At 38.1% G+C, this 19,139-nt stretch overlaps 1 protein-coding gene across 2 annotated transcripts in view; it reads left to right on the forward strand.

Moving 5' to 3' along the window:
• Positions 1 to 19,139, forward strand: part of MYLK (myosin light chain kinase) — a 159,932-nt gene that overhangs the window by 129,743 nt on the left and 11,050 nt on the right. For both annotated transcript variants that reach the window (XM_031053069.2, XM_031053068.2), the window contains 5 exons: positions 1,913 to 1,948; positions 2,046 to 2,139; positions 3,153 to 3,356; positions 8,874 to 9,091; positions 14,443 to 14,566. In XM_031053069.2, the coding sequence (XP_030908929.1) occupies positions 1,913 to 1,948; positions 2,046 to 2,139; positions 3,153 to 3,356; positions 8,874 to 9,091; positions 14,443 to 14,566 (676 nt within the window). The remainder of the gene's footprint in view (positions 1 to 1,912; positions 1,949 to 2,045; positions 2,140 to 3,152; positions 3,357 to 8,873; positions 9,092 to 14,442; positions 14,567 to 19,139) is intronic.

Below are 19,139 nucleotides of genomic sequence, written 5' to 3' on the forward strand. Positions count from 1 at the left end.
GCAGCTAGCATTGAGAAAGAGCAATCATATAAAACATGATTTTTCAAGTGTGTGAACTGGTGCTTTAATTAAAGGCAGTGGAAAATGCATGTGTCCAGCAACTGTCAAAGTCAGGACTTTTAGCTGCCATCAATGTAAATACTTATCAGAGTAACTAGGGATTTTCTGTTGCTGTCAGAAAGACTGATTACTGATTTTCATACCGAGATAACCAGTGCATATTAGCAATCTCAGTATAATCTTGGTGAAGTAAGGCATGATTAACTTTTCACTGTGCATTTAAAGAAAACAGCTATTCACATAAGGCTGTAAATCACAACAGATTATAGGTATTGCCATGTTTGAGGAAAATCCGGTACTTTTGACTCACTTCTGAGAAAGGTTTTAGCACAGCTACTCTGCACTTACCAAGCTCAGATATGTTCCAATTATCTAATTTAGGCTTCCACTGGTGGACCAAAATGTTTCCAGTTCATTGCTTCAGTCCAGGGTCGCTGCAGAATGGGGAACTGACTTCTTTGTCTAATCAGTATTTGGCAGACATTAACTACTGGCAGTGTGGTTGGGATCAGCTCCTTTATGCAGCCCTTAAAAGGGGAGGAAAATGTGCTGTGCTCTATGCAAGTGTGGTTTCCAGCTGAGGAAGATCTGAGGACAGTTACCCTTGAGTGGGGAAGGCTTGCTTCCTTCCCTGCTCTTCTGGTAAATTGCTGCACACCAGCTCATCTGTGCTGGGACATACAAGGGTTGCAAATGCAGAAAAAGAAAGAGAGACAGATTATACCTCCTTTGAATTAGTAACAGATTATACCTACTTGATTGTCTTTGCTACCAGAATACAGGCACAGCATTATGTGTTGGATGTGAAAAAGCAATGTCCATGCATCAGATCAGCTATCTGCTCACCCTGCACCTTTTTTTTCTGCCATTTTCTTCTCAGCTGCTGCATATAACTCTATAATATAGTTAACAGCATCCAGAGTACTGCACTAATGTTTCAAAACATAGATCTGTTGACACAGTGGGGATAAATCTCTTTGTTAGGCTTGCACTCTACAGCGGCAAAGTGCACCTTCGGCAGCTAAAGAGAGGATTTTACAGGTCACTGTGCAACCGCCTTTGCAGCTTTTCAAATGACTGGTTATTGCCACATCTCTTAGGAGCAAGCCCGAGCAGTGCAAGCAATCATTCCAGCTGCAACCTGTTTCCCCTCATACTGCAGGCAACATAGGGACCAACACACAAACCAGCTACTGACAGTTCAAGCACATGAAAATTAAAAATTGAAATCAAGACACTCAGGCCAGCTTTTACTCTGCTTTATGCCACTGGACTTACCAACATTTCTGCCTGTCTTAGAGTATGTCTGCAGAACTGAGGCTCCATTTGGACATCAGGGATTTCAAAATTCAGCCACACTCAGGAAAGTGCATGCTGTCCAAAGTTTGTAGCCATCTTGAGCCTGAAAACTTTGTCTGGATGCTTTGCAGGAAACCTTTTAATATAAAAACTCACTTTAGTTTTGGCTTTACAATCCAAAAAAATGCATAGAAAAGCTGGAAAAAAATGTGACATTGAACCAGAAGTATTGTTACTGATTTTAATATTTTGAATTTATTTTCTATTTCACTAAGGCATTCCTAAAGCTACTTATTAAATGGCCTTGAACTGATTCAGTATGCTGCTGTTTCTAGTAGAAAAGTGTAATAGATAAGTACTGCAAAACACATCAAATTGATTTATCAAGAAATGGTGGCCAGACTGTGATTGTGTAGTCTATAACCAAAGAGAAGTGTTGAAGAGATTTTAATTATGAAGTTAATGCCCATGTCATCTTGAATAATTTGCCTGTGTTACGTACATACCATAGCATACATAATAAGTTATTCATGTCTTTTTATTTTCATCATAGAACTTAAAGAGGATGAAGTGGAGCTATCTGATGATGGTAAGAAATTTGTATCTTAATCAGGACAAATGCAAATCTGTGTTTTAATTCATGTTTTATAGAGGTTTTAATCATGGTCCTTAATATTTATTTACAGAAGGGAAAGAAACTGAGGTCGAGTATCGGACGGTTACTATCAACACTGAACAAAAAGTTTCAGATATCTATAATATAGAAGAAAGACTGGGATCGTAAGTACTGTGTTGTGCTTTTAAAGACATGGAGTTTCCAAGGCTACCAGTGAATTATAAAGATCACATCCATTCATTATTTGACAGTGTCTTGCACTTTCAACATTCCAATGGGGCTCCTCTGTTGCAGTAAAAATAGGTTTTAACATATGTTGGCCTCAACTCCATAAACATCCTTTATTCCTATTAATAATTTTAAATAGACACCATGCACATCTCTGGCAAGGAGAATGGAGCCCACAAATGAAAAATGCTAGACAATTCATTCGTTTTTCAGTGCTCTAAAAGCTAGCTGAAAAAAAGGTACACATTGTGCACTTGCATGTCCATTATATCCATTAGTGGTAATAAGATTATCCTGCCCATGGGCTAGAATCTCTTTTGACAGCGGTCATAATCCCAAGAGCATTAACAGTATTGCTCAGTGAAGGTCAGTGATTAGCCTGGCTGTGTTTCTCAGTGCTCAAACTCATGGTTATGTGAATTGCATGCCACAATAATCTTTCAGTGATTTGTGCTGCTGGTGGTGCTGAAGGCCAAAGGACCTTCTATGCTGCCATTAATAAATCTTGATAAATGTATTGTAAGACTAGAATTGTACATATGCAGCATGTGAAATAATAGTATTGAAGCCTCTAGCATCCTGATTCTGATTTCACGTATATCCAATATCCCGCCTCTGAGTTGTCTCCTATCTGCTGCCCCTTCAGAGTGTATGACCTATAGAAAACTGTGCAGAAAGACTTGGGTGACATGAATGAAAGCCCTGTAGGACTCCAATTTTTGAACCTTCTTATATAAAACTTGTTAATTGGTATAGTGGGGCATCTCCAAATTCATTCAAAAATTCTTGCAGATTGTTCTGCACAAAATCAGTACAGAACAGTATTTGATATGAAGACATTTTTATTTTGGAATGGAGTGGTTGTACTGGAATATTTAGTAAAACATTGCTATTTATGGTGGCCCATACATTGCAAAAACTTTTAATGGAAATAGTTGTATATTTTCAGGGGGAAATTTGGACAAGTCTTTAGGCTTGTTGAAAAGAAGACTGGAAAAGTTTGGGCAGGAAAATTTTTCAAAGCATATTCTGCTAAGGAAAAGGAAAACATAAGGGAAGAAATCAGCATCATGAATTGTCTACATCATCCAAAACTTGTCCAATGTGTAGATGCCTTTGAAGAAAAAGCCAACATCGTTATGGTCTTGGAAATGTAAGTATAAAGCAGATCACACTAACAAAGCAAATAATGTTGAAAAAAATTGTGCAAATATAGCCACTTACCCAGATATGGGACTGTCAAAGGTTTCAGAATCTGCAGGGCCTGGATAGTTTTCACATCTTGTAAGTTTCTCCAGTTATTTATCCAACTTGTTTAAACTGTGTAAGTGAATCTGTGTTGTATCTCTTAAAAATAAGAGAGATGTGTTACAGCCTTTATTGTCTAGTTTGTTTGGTTTTTAAAGTACCTGTGGTGTTTTTCTGCTGCTTACTCTTTTATTGCCAATTTGGGAGGAGAGAGAAAAAAAGTTAGCTGCAGTTTGGGCTTTCATTTAGAACCAGATATATGTTTAAGGAAAAAATCTTTCTCTCTTTAGGCAGTTCTGAACATGTATTGTAAAAGCTCATGTCAAATTTTACTTAAACACTGATAAGTTGTCTTGTGCAGAGAATTGAATGTTGGTGTGTAAGAGCTTGTAAAAAAGATATGCTTGGGAATGCAAACATTTAAGCTACATTTTAACAATAGATTTGAATTTCCATGAAGAATTCAGCCAGGCAAATTTATAATGCCCAAGAGGTGTTAGGAACATTTTAGTTTTCATCAAGTTCTATATCCAGTTTTTATATTCTTTAAGAGACTTTGAAGGATAAGTCTGATGTGTTTTTTCTGCAACAATATATATACTCCAATTGCAAACCGTTTATAATAAAGGAGTGCTGTCTAAAAAAGTCTCCTCAGATGAACACAGTGAATGTTCTAAATCTATACCAGTAGATGCAGAAAGATTGATTACACTGACTGTTTCCCACCAAAAGACCCATAATTAAACATGAATTGATTTGCCCCTAATGTCAATACACAGATTCTCCGTGATGGCCCAGGTGTAGCAGTTGTCAAAGGGAATTTCTCCTTTAGTTGAGAGAATTCGCTATAAGAAAAGCACAGCATGGGATGGAAAGTAATGGTCAGACTTCATAAACAATAATGACCAACATGCCCAATGCTTACATTATTCATAACACACCTGCTTGGTATGCCTCTAGTGCTTGTGGTAGTAGCAGCTGGAAAGAAAATGAAATCCTGATCCGTGCTGATGCTTTTTTTTCCAGAAAGTTACATCAGTCACTCTTGTGCTGCCACATCTACTTCAAGTGCTGTCTGCTGCAAGAAGCAGCAGCAGGTGTTTTGCTGGCTGGAAGTGCTAAATAAGATATAAATTGTTAGAAGCAAAAGTCTATATGTCTGTTTTGCTCGCTTGGCAGTTGCCTAGATTATGTGGAAACTCCTATAGCACATTTCAGACTGGATCTCCATTACACAACCTTGGAACTTGTGTGCAAGAAAGTGGTTTTATTTTTAGATTCAGAAGTTGAGCAAGCTGCTGATGGTAAGGGAAGGGAGCCCTACTTAGCTTGGAATTGGGTTCTGGCAGACCTAATGGAAAACAAGGAAATGTATAAAGAGTTTTGAATAGCATATGGCTTTACACTCCATTAGTTCCCTCCTGCCAACAAAGGGGTTTTACTTTTAAAAATACAGAAAAATGCAATCTAATTTAAAGTGATTTTGTTAACCAGTCTAACTAGGGTGTGATTTTAGTTTGGGGTAGCCACCTTTTCTGGCATTTGACCCACACACAAAGAACTTTCCATAGTGTCGACTGGAGGAGAAATGGTTCTTCCAGCAGCAGGCAGGTAGTAGCAGTCTGTCCCTGCTCTGGAGCAGGTCTGGGCAGCCAGTTGCTTGTGTGACATCTTCGTGTCAGATGACTCTTGGCAGCCTCTATACCTGTTTGACACCGTCCCAGCACAGCAAATGAACCTGTATTATTAGACAGCCACAGGTGGATCATTTCTGGTTTTGCTATTAAGCTAATAATTCTTTGAATATCAAAGAAGTTGTGGAAAATACCTTCAAATTTCTTAGTATCCAAGCTGTTTTCTTTATTCCCATCAGAGTCTAAATGCACGGATTTCACATAGATCAAGCTCAATTGCCATCAGCCTCCTTTGAAACCAGATTTTAGCAGTGACTGGAATGTAGCAGCTCTCCCTCCACTATTAATGAAGAGCACCTTTGGATTTTTATTACTGATACTTTTCCTAAGATTTTAATTTTATGCATATATTTTTCTCAAAGCTTTTTGAACTTCATAATCTCTTTTAATATTTTTCATGCCACTATTTTATACTGTTTGATTTCATTTTTATAATAAATTCATAATTTTTCATCATTCATTTAAAATCAAACACTAGAAAGATTCAAATCTTTGATATGCTTTTCCTTGGAAACCACCCCATCTACCTTTTGCTAGAAACTGGGGACAAATTTCAGGCATTTCCTTTTCAAATATAGCAATATACTGGCTCCACAACAAGCATCTCAGTGGAAAACGAACATCTGAAAAATAGCAGGATGTTGTGGATGGCATTCAGCACCAGGAGCTAACTGCCTCAGAGTCTTTACATACTTCAGAAAGTTAGTTTAATTTGACATAGATTAAACGTTTATTGTATTGCAAATTAAGATTATTAAAGAAAAAATTCAATAGTAAACTCCATTCCTCTGGTGTGATTTAACCCGGCGCAAGTCGCTAAGGTTTTTCTCTTTGTTTGAAGTGAGATTTACTAAAATACAGCTGAGTATTTGCCCTGGGTAGCCCCAAGGTAGATTCTTCTCACTGTCCTTCATCACCAAAACTTCTAATAAGATATTTTTTAAAATGTGCATTCTGTGACTCTACAGACAGGAATATTTTCCTCTGTGACCTCACCTAGAGAAGACTGAAAAGAAGAAAATCTAGTAAAGAATGAGAGATTTGGATTCTGAACTAGTTGTGACTGTCTGAAGAAAGATGACTTTTTCTTTTGTATATACATAGAACCTAATCTGCATCGGTTCATTTCAGCTTCCTAACCTGGCAAAAATTAAAATAGATTTGGCTCAGAATATAAATACAAAATGTGCATTCTAAAAATGCAGTTGCAGTTTAACCTATGATGCTACCAGATGGTCTAGCGATCCAAGTGTAAAACAATGCATATTTATTAACAGTAGTTAATTTCCAAATAATATGCTAAAAGGTGGTGCTCGAAACAATGGTACAACTTCTGAAATTTTTTTGGTTTATGGATCTGAAAAGTATGGCACTTTTTACAGTAAAAAGAAGTCATCATTCTCTGTATTAAATAGTCAAAAAAACAGCTGGTACTGTTTAGTATTATGATGGTTATAATTTGAAATCACAGAGTGCTCCAGATATATAACTATTTTGCATTCAGATGCTTTCATAAACACCTCCTTACTGTTAATATCTTACTGGAGTAACAAAATACTAGATCTCCAACTTACTAGAACAGTTTGTTCAACAGTTTTAACAATATTTTGGTTTTATGTTACATATATGCTATAATCCAATGTAGCCTCTCAGTTTGTCAAGCATATGCTATTCTTCCTATTTTCATGTCAAGAGGAAACTGCAGTAGCATTTCTAATTATATATTTACTGAAATCTTATAGCCAAGGAGAGAAATCTGTCCAGAACTCCAGATGTTTCAATTTCAGTTTAGCACATGAGGGATATAATCATATACCTGTCAACCTGCAGACATGGCAAGGCCAGTCTTCAGTTGTGTGTTTTCTTTCTGTAACTGAAATGTGCAATTCCATTTGGCAAGAAGCATGAATGCTGCAAAATATTAAGCCATATAAAGCCCATGAAGCACTTAAAATGAACACTCAGTTTAGAGCCAGTTCTGTTTCAGAGCTTAAGATGAGAAAATGAACATCAGCTGGCAGTGTGCGCTTGCAGCCCAGAAAGCCAACCGTATCCTGGGCTGCATCAAAAGGAGCGTGACCAGCAGGTCAAAGGAGGTGATCCCACCCCTCTGCTCTGCTCTCATGAGACCTCACTTGGAGTATTGTGTTCAGTTCTGGTGTCCTCAACATAAAAAGGGCATGGAACTGTTGGAACAAGTCCAGAGGAGGGCCACGAGGATGATCAGGGGACTGGAGCACCTCCTGTATGAAGACAGGCCGAGAAAGTTGGGGCTGTTCAGCCTGGAGAAGAGAAGGCTGCGTGAAGACCTTATAGCAGCCTTCAAGTATCTGAAGGCGGCTATAGGGATGCTGGGGAGGGACTATTCATCAGGGACTGTAGTGATAGGACAAGGGGTAATGGGTTAAAACTTAAACAGAGGAAGTTTAGATTGGATATAAGGAAGAAGTTCTTCGCTGTGAGGGTGGTGAGGTACTGGAATGGGTTGCCCAGGGAGGTTGTGAATGCTCCATCCCTGGCAGTGTTCAAGGCCAGGTTGGACAGAGCCTTGGGTGACATAGTTTAGTGTGAGGTGACCCTGCCCATGGCAGGGGGTGTGGAACTAGATGATCTTAAGGTTGATTCTTCATTCTATGATTCTATGATTTAATTTAGAACAGATTTCTAAAAGGAAAGCTGCTCTTCACCATTTGCTCCTTTTTGTAAGGGTCATTCACCTACTGCATGCAAAAAATATTTCCCATCTTGGGACATAATCAGATAAATCAGTTGAATGATTGCTCAGAATTTTTTTAAAAAAACAAACCAAACCAAAAGCAACCAACCAAACAAAAAGAAACACAAACAAACCCCCACATGACTTAAATTTTGCTTTATTAAGTCTAGGTTAAAAATGTCCCATTTTAGTTCCACAAACAGTTTAATCCAAGAGCTTCTACCCTGGAAAGACCAATTATTTCACATCTTAAATAAGCATAAAAATGGATTTGATCTATAAAGAGTGTAACAATGGCTCAGCTAAAAATACCAGCACTGAAAGAGCTGTGGGTTATATCCTTGCCCTGTCATAGCTAAGGAGGAAATTCCCTCTGAGCTCACTTGGGTCAATAATTTACCCTTTAAGCTTTGCATTCCAATTAACCATATATTTGAATTTTTCCTTCTTCAGCCTTTCTTTGTCATTCCCAATCTCCCGTCTTCCCAAACATTTGTTCCTCTAATAGAAGTTTTGTCCTCTTTCCCTGGGACACATCCCATGTATTTTAGGTTTTTTTTTAATTATGTTAGTTGCTCTCCTGGGTTCAGCACTTTGCAGTGATGGAACATAGGGAGAAAGGAAGCAGTGAGTTGAGCTGTGTATAAACACATGTCAGCAGGATGACAATCACATGGCACACACTTTACTGCCAGCTGCAGGTGACTGAATCCTAAAGGCCGGATGTAAATCTAGCTACATCCCTGCCTGGGATAACAGTGTGAGTGTTTCATAGTTCTAATCTGGGAAAAAGATTCAGAATGGAGAAAACCTATTGATTTATACTGCTCAAAGGAGGTGATTCTTCATATGTCATCCTTGTGTGTATGAAAAATGCCATTGCAAAACATAGGTTGTGTCTTGAAGTGACTAATGCAAGCTTGAATTATCTGTTTTTCTGTAAACAAAATAGTTTGATTACTCCCAAAATGAAAATGCTACAGAAGTCCTCATTTTATTCTGCCTTTCATAGGGTTTCTGGAGGAGAACTCTTTGAACGAATCATTGATGAAGACTTTGAACTGACAGAGAGAGAGTGCATTAAATATATGAAGCAGATTTCAGAAGGAGTTCAGTACATCCATAAGCAGGGTATTGTCCACTTGGATTTGAAGCCAGAAAACATTATGTGTGTCAACAAGACTGGTACAAGTATCAAACTCATTGACTTTGGACTTGCGAGAAGACTGGGTAATGACTTTTCTGCCTGTTTCAATATGATATGGGGAAAAGGGCAGGACAAACAGTAATTAATACTTCCTAGTATATTATTTTATATATTTTGTATATAAAGGGTAAATAGATATGTTTCCTATAAAGACTTACAGGTTTAGGGAAAAAGTAGAAAAGGGAAAAAGAAGATATTTAGCCTTGGGTGATATGGTTTAGTGTGAGGTGTCCCTGCCCATGGCAGAGGGGTTGGAACTAGATGATCTTAAGGTCCTTTCCAACCCTAACTGTTCTATGATTCTATGATATTTAAGAAAGAGAGTAGGGCACCTCATCTGCAAGAGGAGTTTGCAGTGAAGTGTATACAGTCTACTTGTCTGTTTCTACAGCTAGGGTATCCCTGTACATTACAGGCTGAAATATAGAGTAGTAGTAATGTTAACAAATATTTATAGTTGCTACAGGAAACCATAAACCACTAACTCTCTTAACTGTAAAAAACAGAACAAAACCTTGATCTTTATTAATACTACAAATCCTTGAAATTTTGTATCAGTAAGAGTTAAGGTGATGTTCTAGAAGCCTTTCAGATAGGGATAATTACATTCAATTAACATTTCCACATTAGTTTTATCATTTCTTATCCTAAATAGAAACCTGTTACCTGAGATGTTAAACAAGGGAGGAACTGTATAAAGAGCTGTGTTGTTCATGCTCAAAATTATAAAATAAAATAGTGTTACTTAAAAATAATGCAATGGATTGAGGGGGGAAGTTCCACCTGACAAGCTAGCTCTTCTCCTTTCTACACTGGTTTTAGCTGCTTCCTATCATCCATTTTGGACTTTCACCATGCTCTGCAATTTGAAATCCAAACACCCTGGAGGGTTCTTTTCTTCATATTGCCCAGCATTAATTCAGCTTGAAAAAGCAGCCCTTCAGTTGTGTTTCTTACTGTTAAACATTACCAACATCACACACTGATTTTTTTTTAAATCTTGTATTTTCACAAGAGAAAAAAAATCATTCCATGAATTCAAAGGAACTAAAATACTTCATGAACCTGTCACACTGGGAGAGTTGAGATTTGTGGCTCTTCTCCCATTAAATTGATTGGAACAACTCATATGAATTGCTGCTCTCTACATAAAGGGGCCCATAGCTAAATTCTTAGTTGTAGTCTTTTGCCGTCCCTCTTTAAACAAAATAATACTTATTAAAAAGTAGAACAATTAATGTTTTTTGTAAGAGTGCAGCCTGGAATTGCAGCCTTCTGGATTTTGTTACTTGCCTATATGCTGTTCATCCTGCTTCTTTCCACACTTAGTAACAGACTACTGCATACCCAAGAATATTATTTTACTAAAACAAACCAAAAATGGTATGATGAATGAATAGGGGATTTTTAGATGATGTTCAACTCCAAAAGTTGCATGGATCTTGGTCTCAGGGATACTGCAAGCTCTGAGATAAGGTGTTTATTTCATTCATTTAAAAAAAAAAACAAAAACAACAAAAGATACTGTTGCCATTTATGTTCCTTCACCAGTGTGGAAGCAATAGTTTTCTGTGAGCATGAACTGAATTTTGTTGTTGTTGAGGAAATAGATTAACTGGTAAGTAAGTTCCAGTGCTGCACTTTTTTTATCAGAGTTGTATGAAAGATTTCATCCCATGATGTCCCAGCTGTCAGCCTGAAAACTATATATTTACTGCTGAATTTAGTGGATTTCAACAAGAGATACCATGTAACCACAGAATGGCCTTTTTATAGGAATTTACTCAACTACCTTTTCAATTTCAAACCACAGTCCAACCCACATTTAGCAAAAAGAAGATCTTATTTTCAGTAGTCCGTTCATTTCCATCACCTTTTCGATTTTTCTGTTAATCTTGTGGCATCACTGTGTATTGCTTGGCTGACACTAGCTGCTGAGCTGCTGCAGTCATGACATGTAGTCTCTAACCTATAAATAGCTTTTCTTGATGTAGAAAGATGAGAGCTATGGGCACTGACACTGATTTTGATCTTACAATAATTTACATTTATTTGGCTTAATATGTTGATGATTCTTGCAAAGTTAAATTATGGGCATTTGCTGTTTCTTTCATCAGCCTGCCATTCTGCATAACTTGGTGAGTGTGGCATTTCCATCAGAAGAGAAAGTGTCCTCCCATTCCATGCCCATAAAGCAAAAGCACCGTGTTAATCATGAAGATGTTTGTAACATTTTAGATCAGATTTTTTTCCAAAAGTAGAAAATAATTTTTACTCTTTCATTTACTTACAAAAATTGACAAAACACTTCTCACAAAGTACCCTCTTCTTGCCAACTGTCTTATGTAGTGCGCTGAGGGCACATTCCGCCACTTGGTGTTCCTTCAAGCTTTCTGATATTGAAATTAGCACTTAAATTCACTTTGGCTTTGATTTCAGTCCCTCAGAGTATGGAGCTGACCGTGACTGAGCCGAAACTGTTCAATCAATGGACTACTGAAGGGAACAGTGTATGATTTTGCACTTCTGAGATTAACTTTTTTGTAACTAGTGCAAATTAATGCCTCTAAAATTCAGTGTTTTGATCAGTTTTAAAGGAATTAGAATCAGCCCCTTCTGCAGTCATCTCCTCCAGCTAATTAGTTCTCTTGCACTGTCAGGAAATACCAAAGCTGCAGAGGGATATTTTCCTGACCTTTTTTGGTGTGCTGAGGAGCACATGCAGAAAATTGTTTAAGATAAACTTCTTGAGGAGAAAAGGGAATGGGTTTTGAGTACTGTAAAGATTTTTTTCAATCAGTTGATTATACACAGTTTCAGCAACCCTTTCCAGCTAGCTTGTCAGCTTTCTATCTGGACTAAGGGATATCCAAACAGAGATCTTACTTGTGTAACCAAGCTTCTAAACGGCTGGGTAAAGATTTGACATATTATTGCATTGAAAAGGTCTATTCTTTTATTTTTTCATTTATACACATAAAGACTGTATCAGTTGTTTCAAGCTGTAAATACATTTCTCTGACCTATGGGCTGCACATTTCATAAACTAGCCTTTTGCATACACAGTGGCTCATGGTAGTTTACACGGTGCACAGAAAAGCTTCCAAACTTGGATGTAAAAATCTGAGCCTGCGATTTGGATGAAGCATGATGAAGCTTCCAGAAAATAGATTCTTTGTGACAAATTTCAATAATTTTTCATAATGGCAGCTGGGAAAAAAATGTAGGTGTTGACCTAAAAAGAAGGCAAATGGGAAGATGGGGTCTCGGGCTTCCTGTCTGTGCTTGGAAAAGGAAGGGTGATCTCTCACTCTTTACTTATACACTTTGGAGAAGACATTGTTCTTGTTTTAGCCTAAGTCAGTTTAGACTGGATATTAGGAAAAGGATCTTATTTTTGGGTGGGGGGGTAAGAAAAGTCTAGTTATTTGAGTATAAGGATGTTGTGGAACAGCTCTTGAATGTGCTTTTTAAAGGCTAGTCAGACATCTGGCAGGAAGGACTTATTGGTGGACTTGCACGGGATGGTCTAGGGGGTTTCCTGGGGCTGATCCCTGGCTTTCTTCTGTCTGTGTCTCTAGAAATGGGTACTTTCTGCATGGAAGGGTCTCTGAAAGCAGGGATAATGTGTGAAAATGAGGTTTCTGTATTTAATTTACTATCACCATACCTGAGAAGAGCAAGGATTTCACAGCATTTAAAATGTGAAACTGGCATGACTGTGAGTGGATTACCATTGTAGTGCTTGAAAGTTGTCTCAAGCATACTGTTCGATTATTAGGCAAGTTATTAATCTCACATACCCTTCAATTTTAATCTGGTAAACTGGAGATTTGCACACCTTAAAAGAGTACTAACTTGGGCATATGGTTACATCTTATGAAATGGTTTAACAGCTTTCAATGTTTCAGTGGAGGTAACTGTAGGTGTGGAGTCAGTACTGGGATCAGCGTTTATGGTGCAAAAATTGAGAGAGCAAGAGCTGGTAAATAAAAATATTCTGCAAAGCTCCAGTGTTGTGGACAAGTAGCTTCTACTGTAGTCTTCTCAAAACTTTGATCTGCTGAGTTTTGAGATCTTTTTAAGCTTTTCTTTTGATTATAGAGCTTCCAATTACTGTACTTGTGGTAACCTTAACAAGAGCACAATTGGAATTTGTTACATCTGTAATTCTTCTCATTCAGATCTGTTTTGGTTAGATTATAATCTCTTAGGGAAAGGGATGATTTCTCACAGTGTGATTCTACTGTGCCTAATCTGGATGCAACTCTTGCACAAAAGATAAACATAATGCAATTGATAATTGCATTATTTAAATAATTCTAACAAGTTAGACATATACATTCATAGTTGCACACTGACAGCATAAACGGGCAATACTAAGTTACAAAGAGGTTATTCCACCTTCATCACTGTATTTTCCAGTAGAGCAATACTGATGGGTCAACAGAAGAGCAAACGAGTTCATGTGTCCCATGACCTCATTCTTTCATCTCATATTACTATCATTAGCTTCATTGTAGACCCTTTTAGAAGCATCCACATTGTGTCTGAGCGGAGCCAAATGCAGGACACCTGTACTCCAGGCCAGCTGAATAGAAGTTTGGAGTGGCAGCTGATGACTAAGCAGTTGTGATACCCCTCCAACACCCTGGAGCTCCTCCAGGCAAGCCTGGTGTTGAGAGCAGGCTCCAGCCTAGTCTTATTGACAAGGTAGTGATCTGACATGTGTGTGTCATCTGCTGCCTTTCTTGTTTCACCACTGACCTGTGCCACTTCAAATTTCAGAGCCATGCAACTTCACTGTTGATTTTATTTCCTGTTTAAACTATAAAAGACGTGTTGGATTAAAATAGTTTAATTTTGTCACTACTGTTTCTCTTTACTATATGATCCTTGAGCTTTACCACATGGTCCTTCAGCTTTACCATGCAGATCCTTGAGCTTTGATATATCTCGGATAATTTGTGAAAACTTCAGTTTCTTTCTAACACTGGAATCCCAAACTCCTCCTGTGCAACTGCTGCAGTGATGAAGGGTCAAACACTTTTGTACTCCAGGACATACAAACCTGAATTAAACACTAGAAGTTCTTTCTTAGACTTGGTCTTGTGGAAACTCAAGTAGGAACCTTCTTATTATGTGCTTTATACAGTGCTATGTAATAGGATAAATAATTCTTTATTGCTATACATGCACCAGATAAGAAAAGAGTAGTTCTGGCATTATTTACTTTTTCTGATAAGGATCTTTAACAAAGTCACAAATATGAAACCAAACTGGTTTTCATGTCACTGTGGAATAATTGTGGGTTTTTTCTATTTAAAGAAAAACTGTATGTAGCAGTTAATGTTTTCTCTTGTATTCTTCACAGAAAATGCAGGTTCTCTGAAAGTTCTCTTTGGGACACCTGAGTTTGTGGCTCCAGAAGTTATAAACTATGAACCTATTGGATACGAAACGGATATGTGGAGTATAGGAGTTATCTGCTACATCTTGTGAGTATCTTTGCTATAAACACAAATCCTGACAGTTGCTGAACGTACAAAACTTCCATCAGCTTCTGAATTCTTCTCCAATTTTTCACACCTTTTGTATTATAATTAACAGCTCCAGCATGTTTAATAAAAATTCTCTGTTCTCTAAAGTGTGCAACTGGCAAACTGCAGCATTATCTTCTCTGTTCACAGTGCATTTTAATTTATTACTAAAAACAAACCACAGGATTAATACAATTTATAAGCAGCATGGATCAAGATCATAGAACTATTTTAGAAGATGGTTAGTTGCAGCTCTTACACCTGGCAGTGCACAGTTGTTTGCCTCATCTTTACCCAGTTCTTCCATGATTCTGCTTGCCTTGCCAGTTCTCATACTCTTCTCACTTCCAAACTAAGCAACATAATTATCTTTCTTGTCCTGTGCAAAAGCTACTACATCAACTCTCTTATTCCCAGCAAGGACTTTGAATGTTTCTGTTATCTTCTATTTCTTATGTGAAGTGTGCTACACTCTTCAAGGTCGCTTCACTCTGTCAGTTTATTTATAGGACCTTTATTTTCTATTCACTTCCAGCATTTTTTTCTAGATCTTGAAACCTCGTTTGGGTCACTCTGTAGTTTGAGTAATGTAGGCCACACAGACAGTGCTCAGATAGCAAATCATTTATTTCTCTAGCTTTTGAAGCCTCCTGAGTTACAGAGCACTGAAGAACAGCATGGAGATCCCAGACTGCCTGCACAGCAATGGAAAACCCAACAGTTACATCAATGCTGCATTGCCCCCTAGAGGCCTTTCACACGTTAAGGAATAAAACATTAACCACAGTGTTACGAGCACATTCGGGAGTTTAATGGCTTTTGCTGTCCTTTGTTCTCAAAGTATATGATAGTTTTTGTGCGTTCACAGTATAAGCAGTGACATGCCAGACAACCGAGGCAAAAATCGGTGATAGCAGTTGTGTATGCTTCTAAGGTATGTAACCAAGGTTGCTGCTCCATTACAGTATGTGCTGGAGAACACTGACATCATCTCAGTAGACAAGGCAAAGGGAGCAGGCGAAATAAATGGAGAAAAGGTGAAATGTCTTGCCAAAGACCAGTCTGCCACTGGCGGTGGAACTGCTTCTACTCAGCTTCTCTATGTCACCAGAAGCAAGATATTTGGATGCTGTAATGTTCAGCTGATGGGACTGGGGTGTTGTTACCTTTGATTCAGATGACCCAGTATGCATTGTGAAACATATTATGAAATTATTTGTTTGCTAAAGTGTCCTTAAGCTCATTTAACATCTCATGACTGGAAAGCTATGTTACCCAAATGCAATGAAAAAATTATTTTTATGCACTTTTTATGCATAGCTGTTCCCACAGTAATGATTAGTAGTAATCAGCTTTTGTCTTTTTTGCCACAAGAATAAAGTAACAGAAGTTAGGGAAAACCCGTGAGTCACCACTTGGAATTTCCCTCTCCATCCCAGAGTGACAGGCTCCCAGTCTCTCTTCACTTCCTTAAAGCCCAGCTATTTTTGTAGATTCACAACTATGAGCCATTATCCAAAATGGACCATCACATCATCCTTACAGAATGCAAATAAAAGTCATTGAGAACTGCATCTCTTTGTAGTTGTAGCTCTGCTTCCCTGTTTTGAGTATATGCTCAGAACTGCCAAATCTCATGCACAAAGTGCAAGAGTCACTTATTTGGCATCTGCCTCACATACCATCACTGTGCATGTAATTTAGCGTTTGCACCCCCTCTCCCCTGACATGGTGAAGCCATGAAGGAAGAGGCAAGCACTGCAGCAGCCCTGGGTTCAATGCAGGTCTGCTGCATGCAGCTGATGGCCAAAAGCTGCTGTGTCCATCACATGTCCTAAGAGAAGCAGCAGGGAGCATGCTTTGCATGACTTGACATAACACTTCTTTCAAGATAGGATTCTAGAGTGCTGAGAGATCTGTAACCTGCCTAGAAAGACAGTGTGTTTCCATTATGTGCTGTAAAACAATGAATACAAACCAGGTTTAGCAAAGAGCTGCTGAAGAGATCTCTGTGTTTGAAGGGTTTTCCCTGTAGAAGAATAAATGGGTGGGATGTAATCTCAAGTAGGAAAGAGGCTGACAGCACTCCTCCAAAACCCTGGAGCAAAACAGCCTTCTGCTGTGTAGGCACAAGTACAGATATTGTGCTCTCTGTTAGGATGCTGCATCTGTCTCCCTTATGGCACAACTGACTTAATTCCACACTATGGCTCGTGGGTTCCCTTTCCACATTTCTAAGCTACACATTAAATCCTTTTCATCTTTGTGGACAATTTATTGAGTCCTGTCTCTTCATCAGTCTTTCTTCTTCCTTAAATTTCTCTATTTGTATTCTCCACTCCATGTTTATCTTCCACTTTTATCTTGTTCTCTGTCCTGTTCTCCATCACAGTACTGTCATAAAGACTTAAGTTGATCTTTTGCCTTTGAAGTAACAGGCCACAAATATTATAGCTTGTATATACCATCTCCGTCTACGTCCATTTCAGTGCTTCTTTTTGCATTCACAGTAACCTTTATCTAATGAAGCTTAGAAATCCTGAATTCTTTCCAGCTCTTTCTGTCCCATTTATTCATCTGGACATTGCTGAATTTGGTTTGGGTGTTGTTTTTTTTTCTTCTATTTCTAGTTCTTCTCCGCTGATCCATTTGGATAGTCAGTGTTTCAAATATCTAGTAATCTGAAACAATTTCTAAGTTCTATTTTTATTTCATGCCAATTTTCAGTCTATGATTTCAGCCCTGCATGTATGTACACTGGAAGTGGATAACCCTTCTCCTTCTGTCACAGGAGAATCTGACTTGTTTCAGTGAGGATTTGACTGTGGCTGATTCAAACTTCTGCTTGATTTCCACTAGTTCTTCTTGCTTTATCAGTGCCAGGCAGTTTATATCTTTTCAGAGCAGTTGATCTCTGTCGATTAATATTTTATTACTGTGATGTATCTTAGCTGGGTTTTAATATCACGTTTGATCTTGCTGTGTACTCTTTTCCTTCAACTCCTTCCTAATAACACACACCATGATTCTTCAAACATTCCATTTCCTTTTTATCTGCTGGGTTACTCATCAGGGCTGTTATTCCTCCTTTGTTTGGTAGTTTGGGTTAGTTGAAAGATCTTCAGGCATCATTCATCTTTTGAGTGTGCTGACTTGGGACTTTGATAAGGCAAGACACCCACGCTGCTGGCTTACACTTGGCTCAATGTCACATTAAAAATTTAAGCCTCATTAATATACACATGAGAGAGCACTCCTTGTTCTTTCAATAAAGCAAGTTAGGAGGGCTTTAATGTCATGACTATACTGCTCAACAGAAAAAGAATTATTTGTTCAGTGGCACTGGAAAATTATGATTTCTCATTAATCTGCTGGGCACATAAAAAAGGATGAGAACAGAGTCGCATCCCTTCCTCCAGCCATGAGCTGTCTTCTTTTACTTGGGTTCAGTGGCCTTTTCCTTCCCTGAGACAAGTGTGTGAGTCAGCCAGCCCTCAGCTAAGGAAAAGGTGGTTTAGTCCAGTGGATGCGTGTCCCCCACAAAGTACCCTGAGACTATTTATTTGGGTTATTTCCTTTGTAAAGTACTGCAATTACTACATAATCTCCAGGGTGCAGGCATTATCATGTGCTTACTTGACATGACCTGCACAGATTTATCAGAAGCAGATAGTACTCTTCATACTAAGATGTTACTTTTTTCCACTGCTAATGCAATGCAAATTGTCATCAATCCAAATCAGTTGGTGCTGCAAGCACTGCTTGCAGAGAAATGCTCAGAGTCTGACTTTTTTGGCAATGCAGCAAACTTGTCTTTCCTGGATTAGTGGCAATCTTAATACAAAGATTTCCAAGTGCTTGTTACATAGGCAATGATACCAGCAACCACACTGAACCCTTTTGATCTTAACATTTCTAAATCTGCACTCAGAGCTTTGTTAAAACAGGACAGTAAATGGTCTAGGAACTTCTACAGGGTAAAATAGCTTCTTTATTTAGAAGTGGAAAGTAAGATGTTCTAAACAAATGGTTCTTAACATGCCAGGAAGATGCCTGCTCAAGTAGCTGGAAAAATGTTTTCAGTAAACAACTTGCTGCTAGTCTAAGAGTAACTTTGCAGTGTAAGCTCAATATTAATTTTCTGGAGCAGTAGCTCATCTTTATCACTTAGTTTCAGCATTCCAAAAAGAAATTGTTTCCATAATCTGTCAAAAGAGTTTCTGGGCCATTATTACTTTAAATGGCTAGTAAGAAACAAAGAAACAAGGCTCAAGTCTGTGAAATTTATGCTAATTATAATTCTACAAATTTATGGTTATAATCCACAATAGTTGCTGGATTTTGTTTTTTGACTGTAGACAAAGATCTAGTTCTCCATTCAAGTATTTGAAAGCAACTGACAAGGCAACTGATTCACAATGTGGAACCGTGGTAGAGAGAGAAAATTATGTCAGCCTTATACATTTGCAACAGCACATTCAGAAATATGAAAATAGGTTCATTGAAACATTTGAATGGGTACAGTTACACC

Source organism: Melopsittacus undulatus, chromosome 4 (assembly GCF_012275295.1).
Source record: "Melopsittacus undulatus isolate bMelUnd1 chromosome 4, bMelUnd1.mat.Z, whole genome shotgun sequence".
Taxonomy (NCBI): Eukaryota; Metazoa; Chordata; class Aves; order Psittaciformes; family Psittaculidae; genus Melopsittacus; species Melopsittacus undulatus.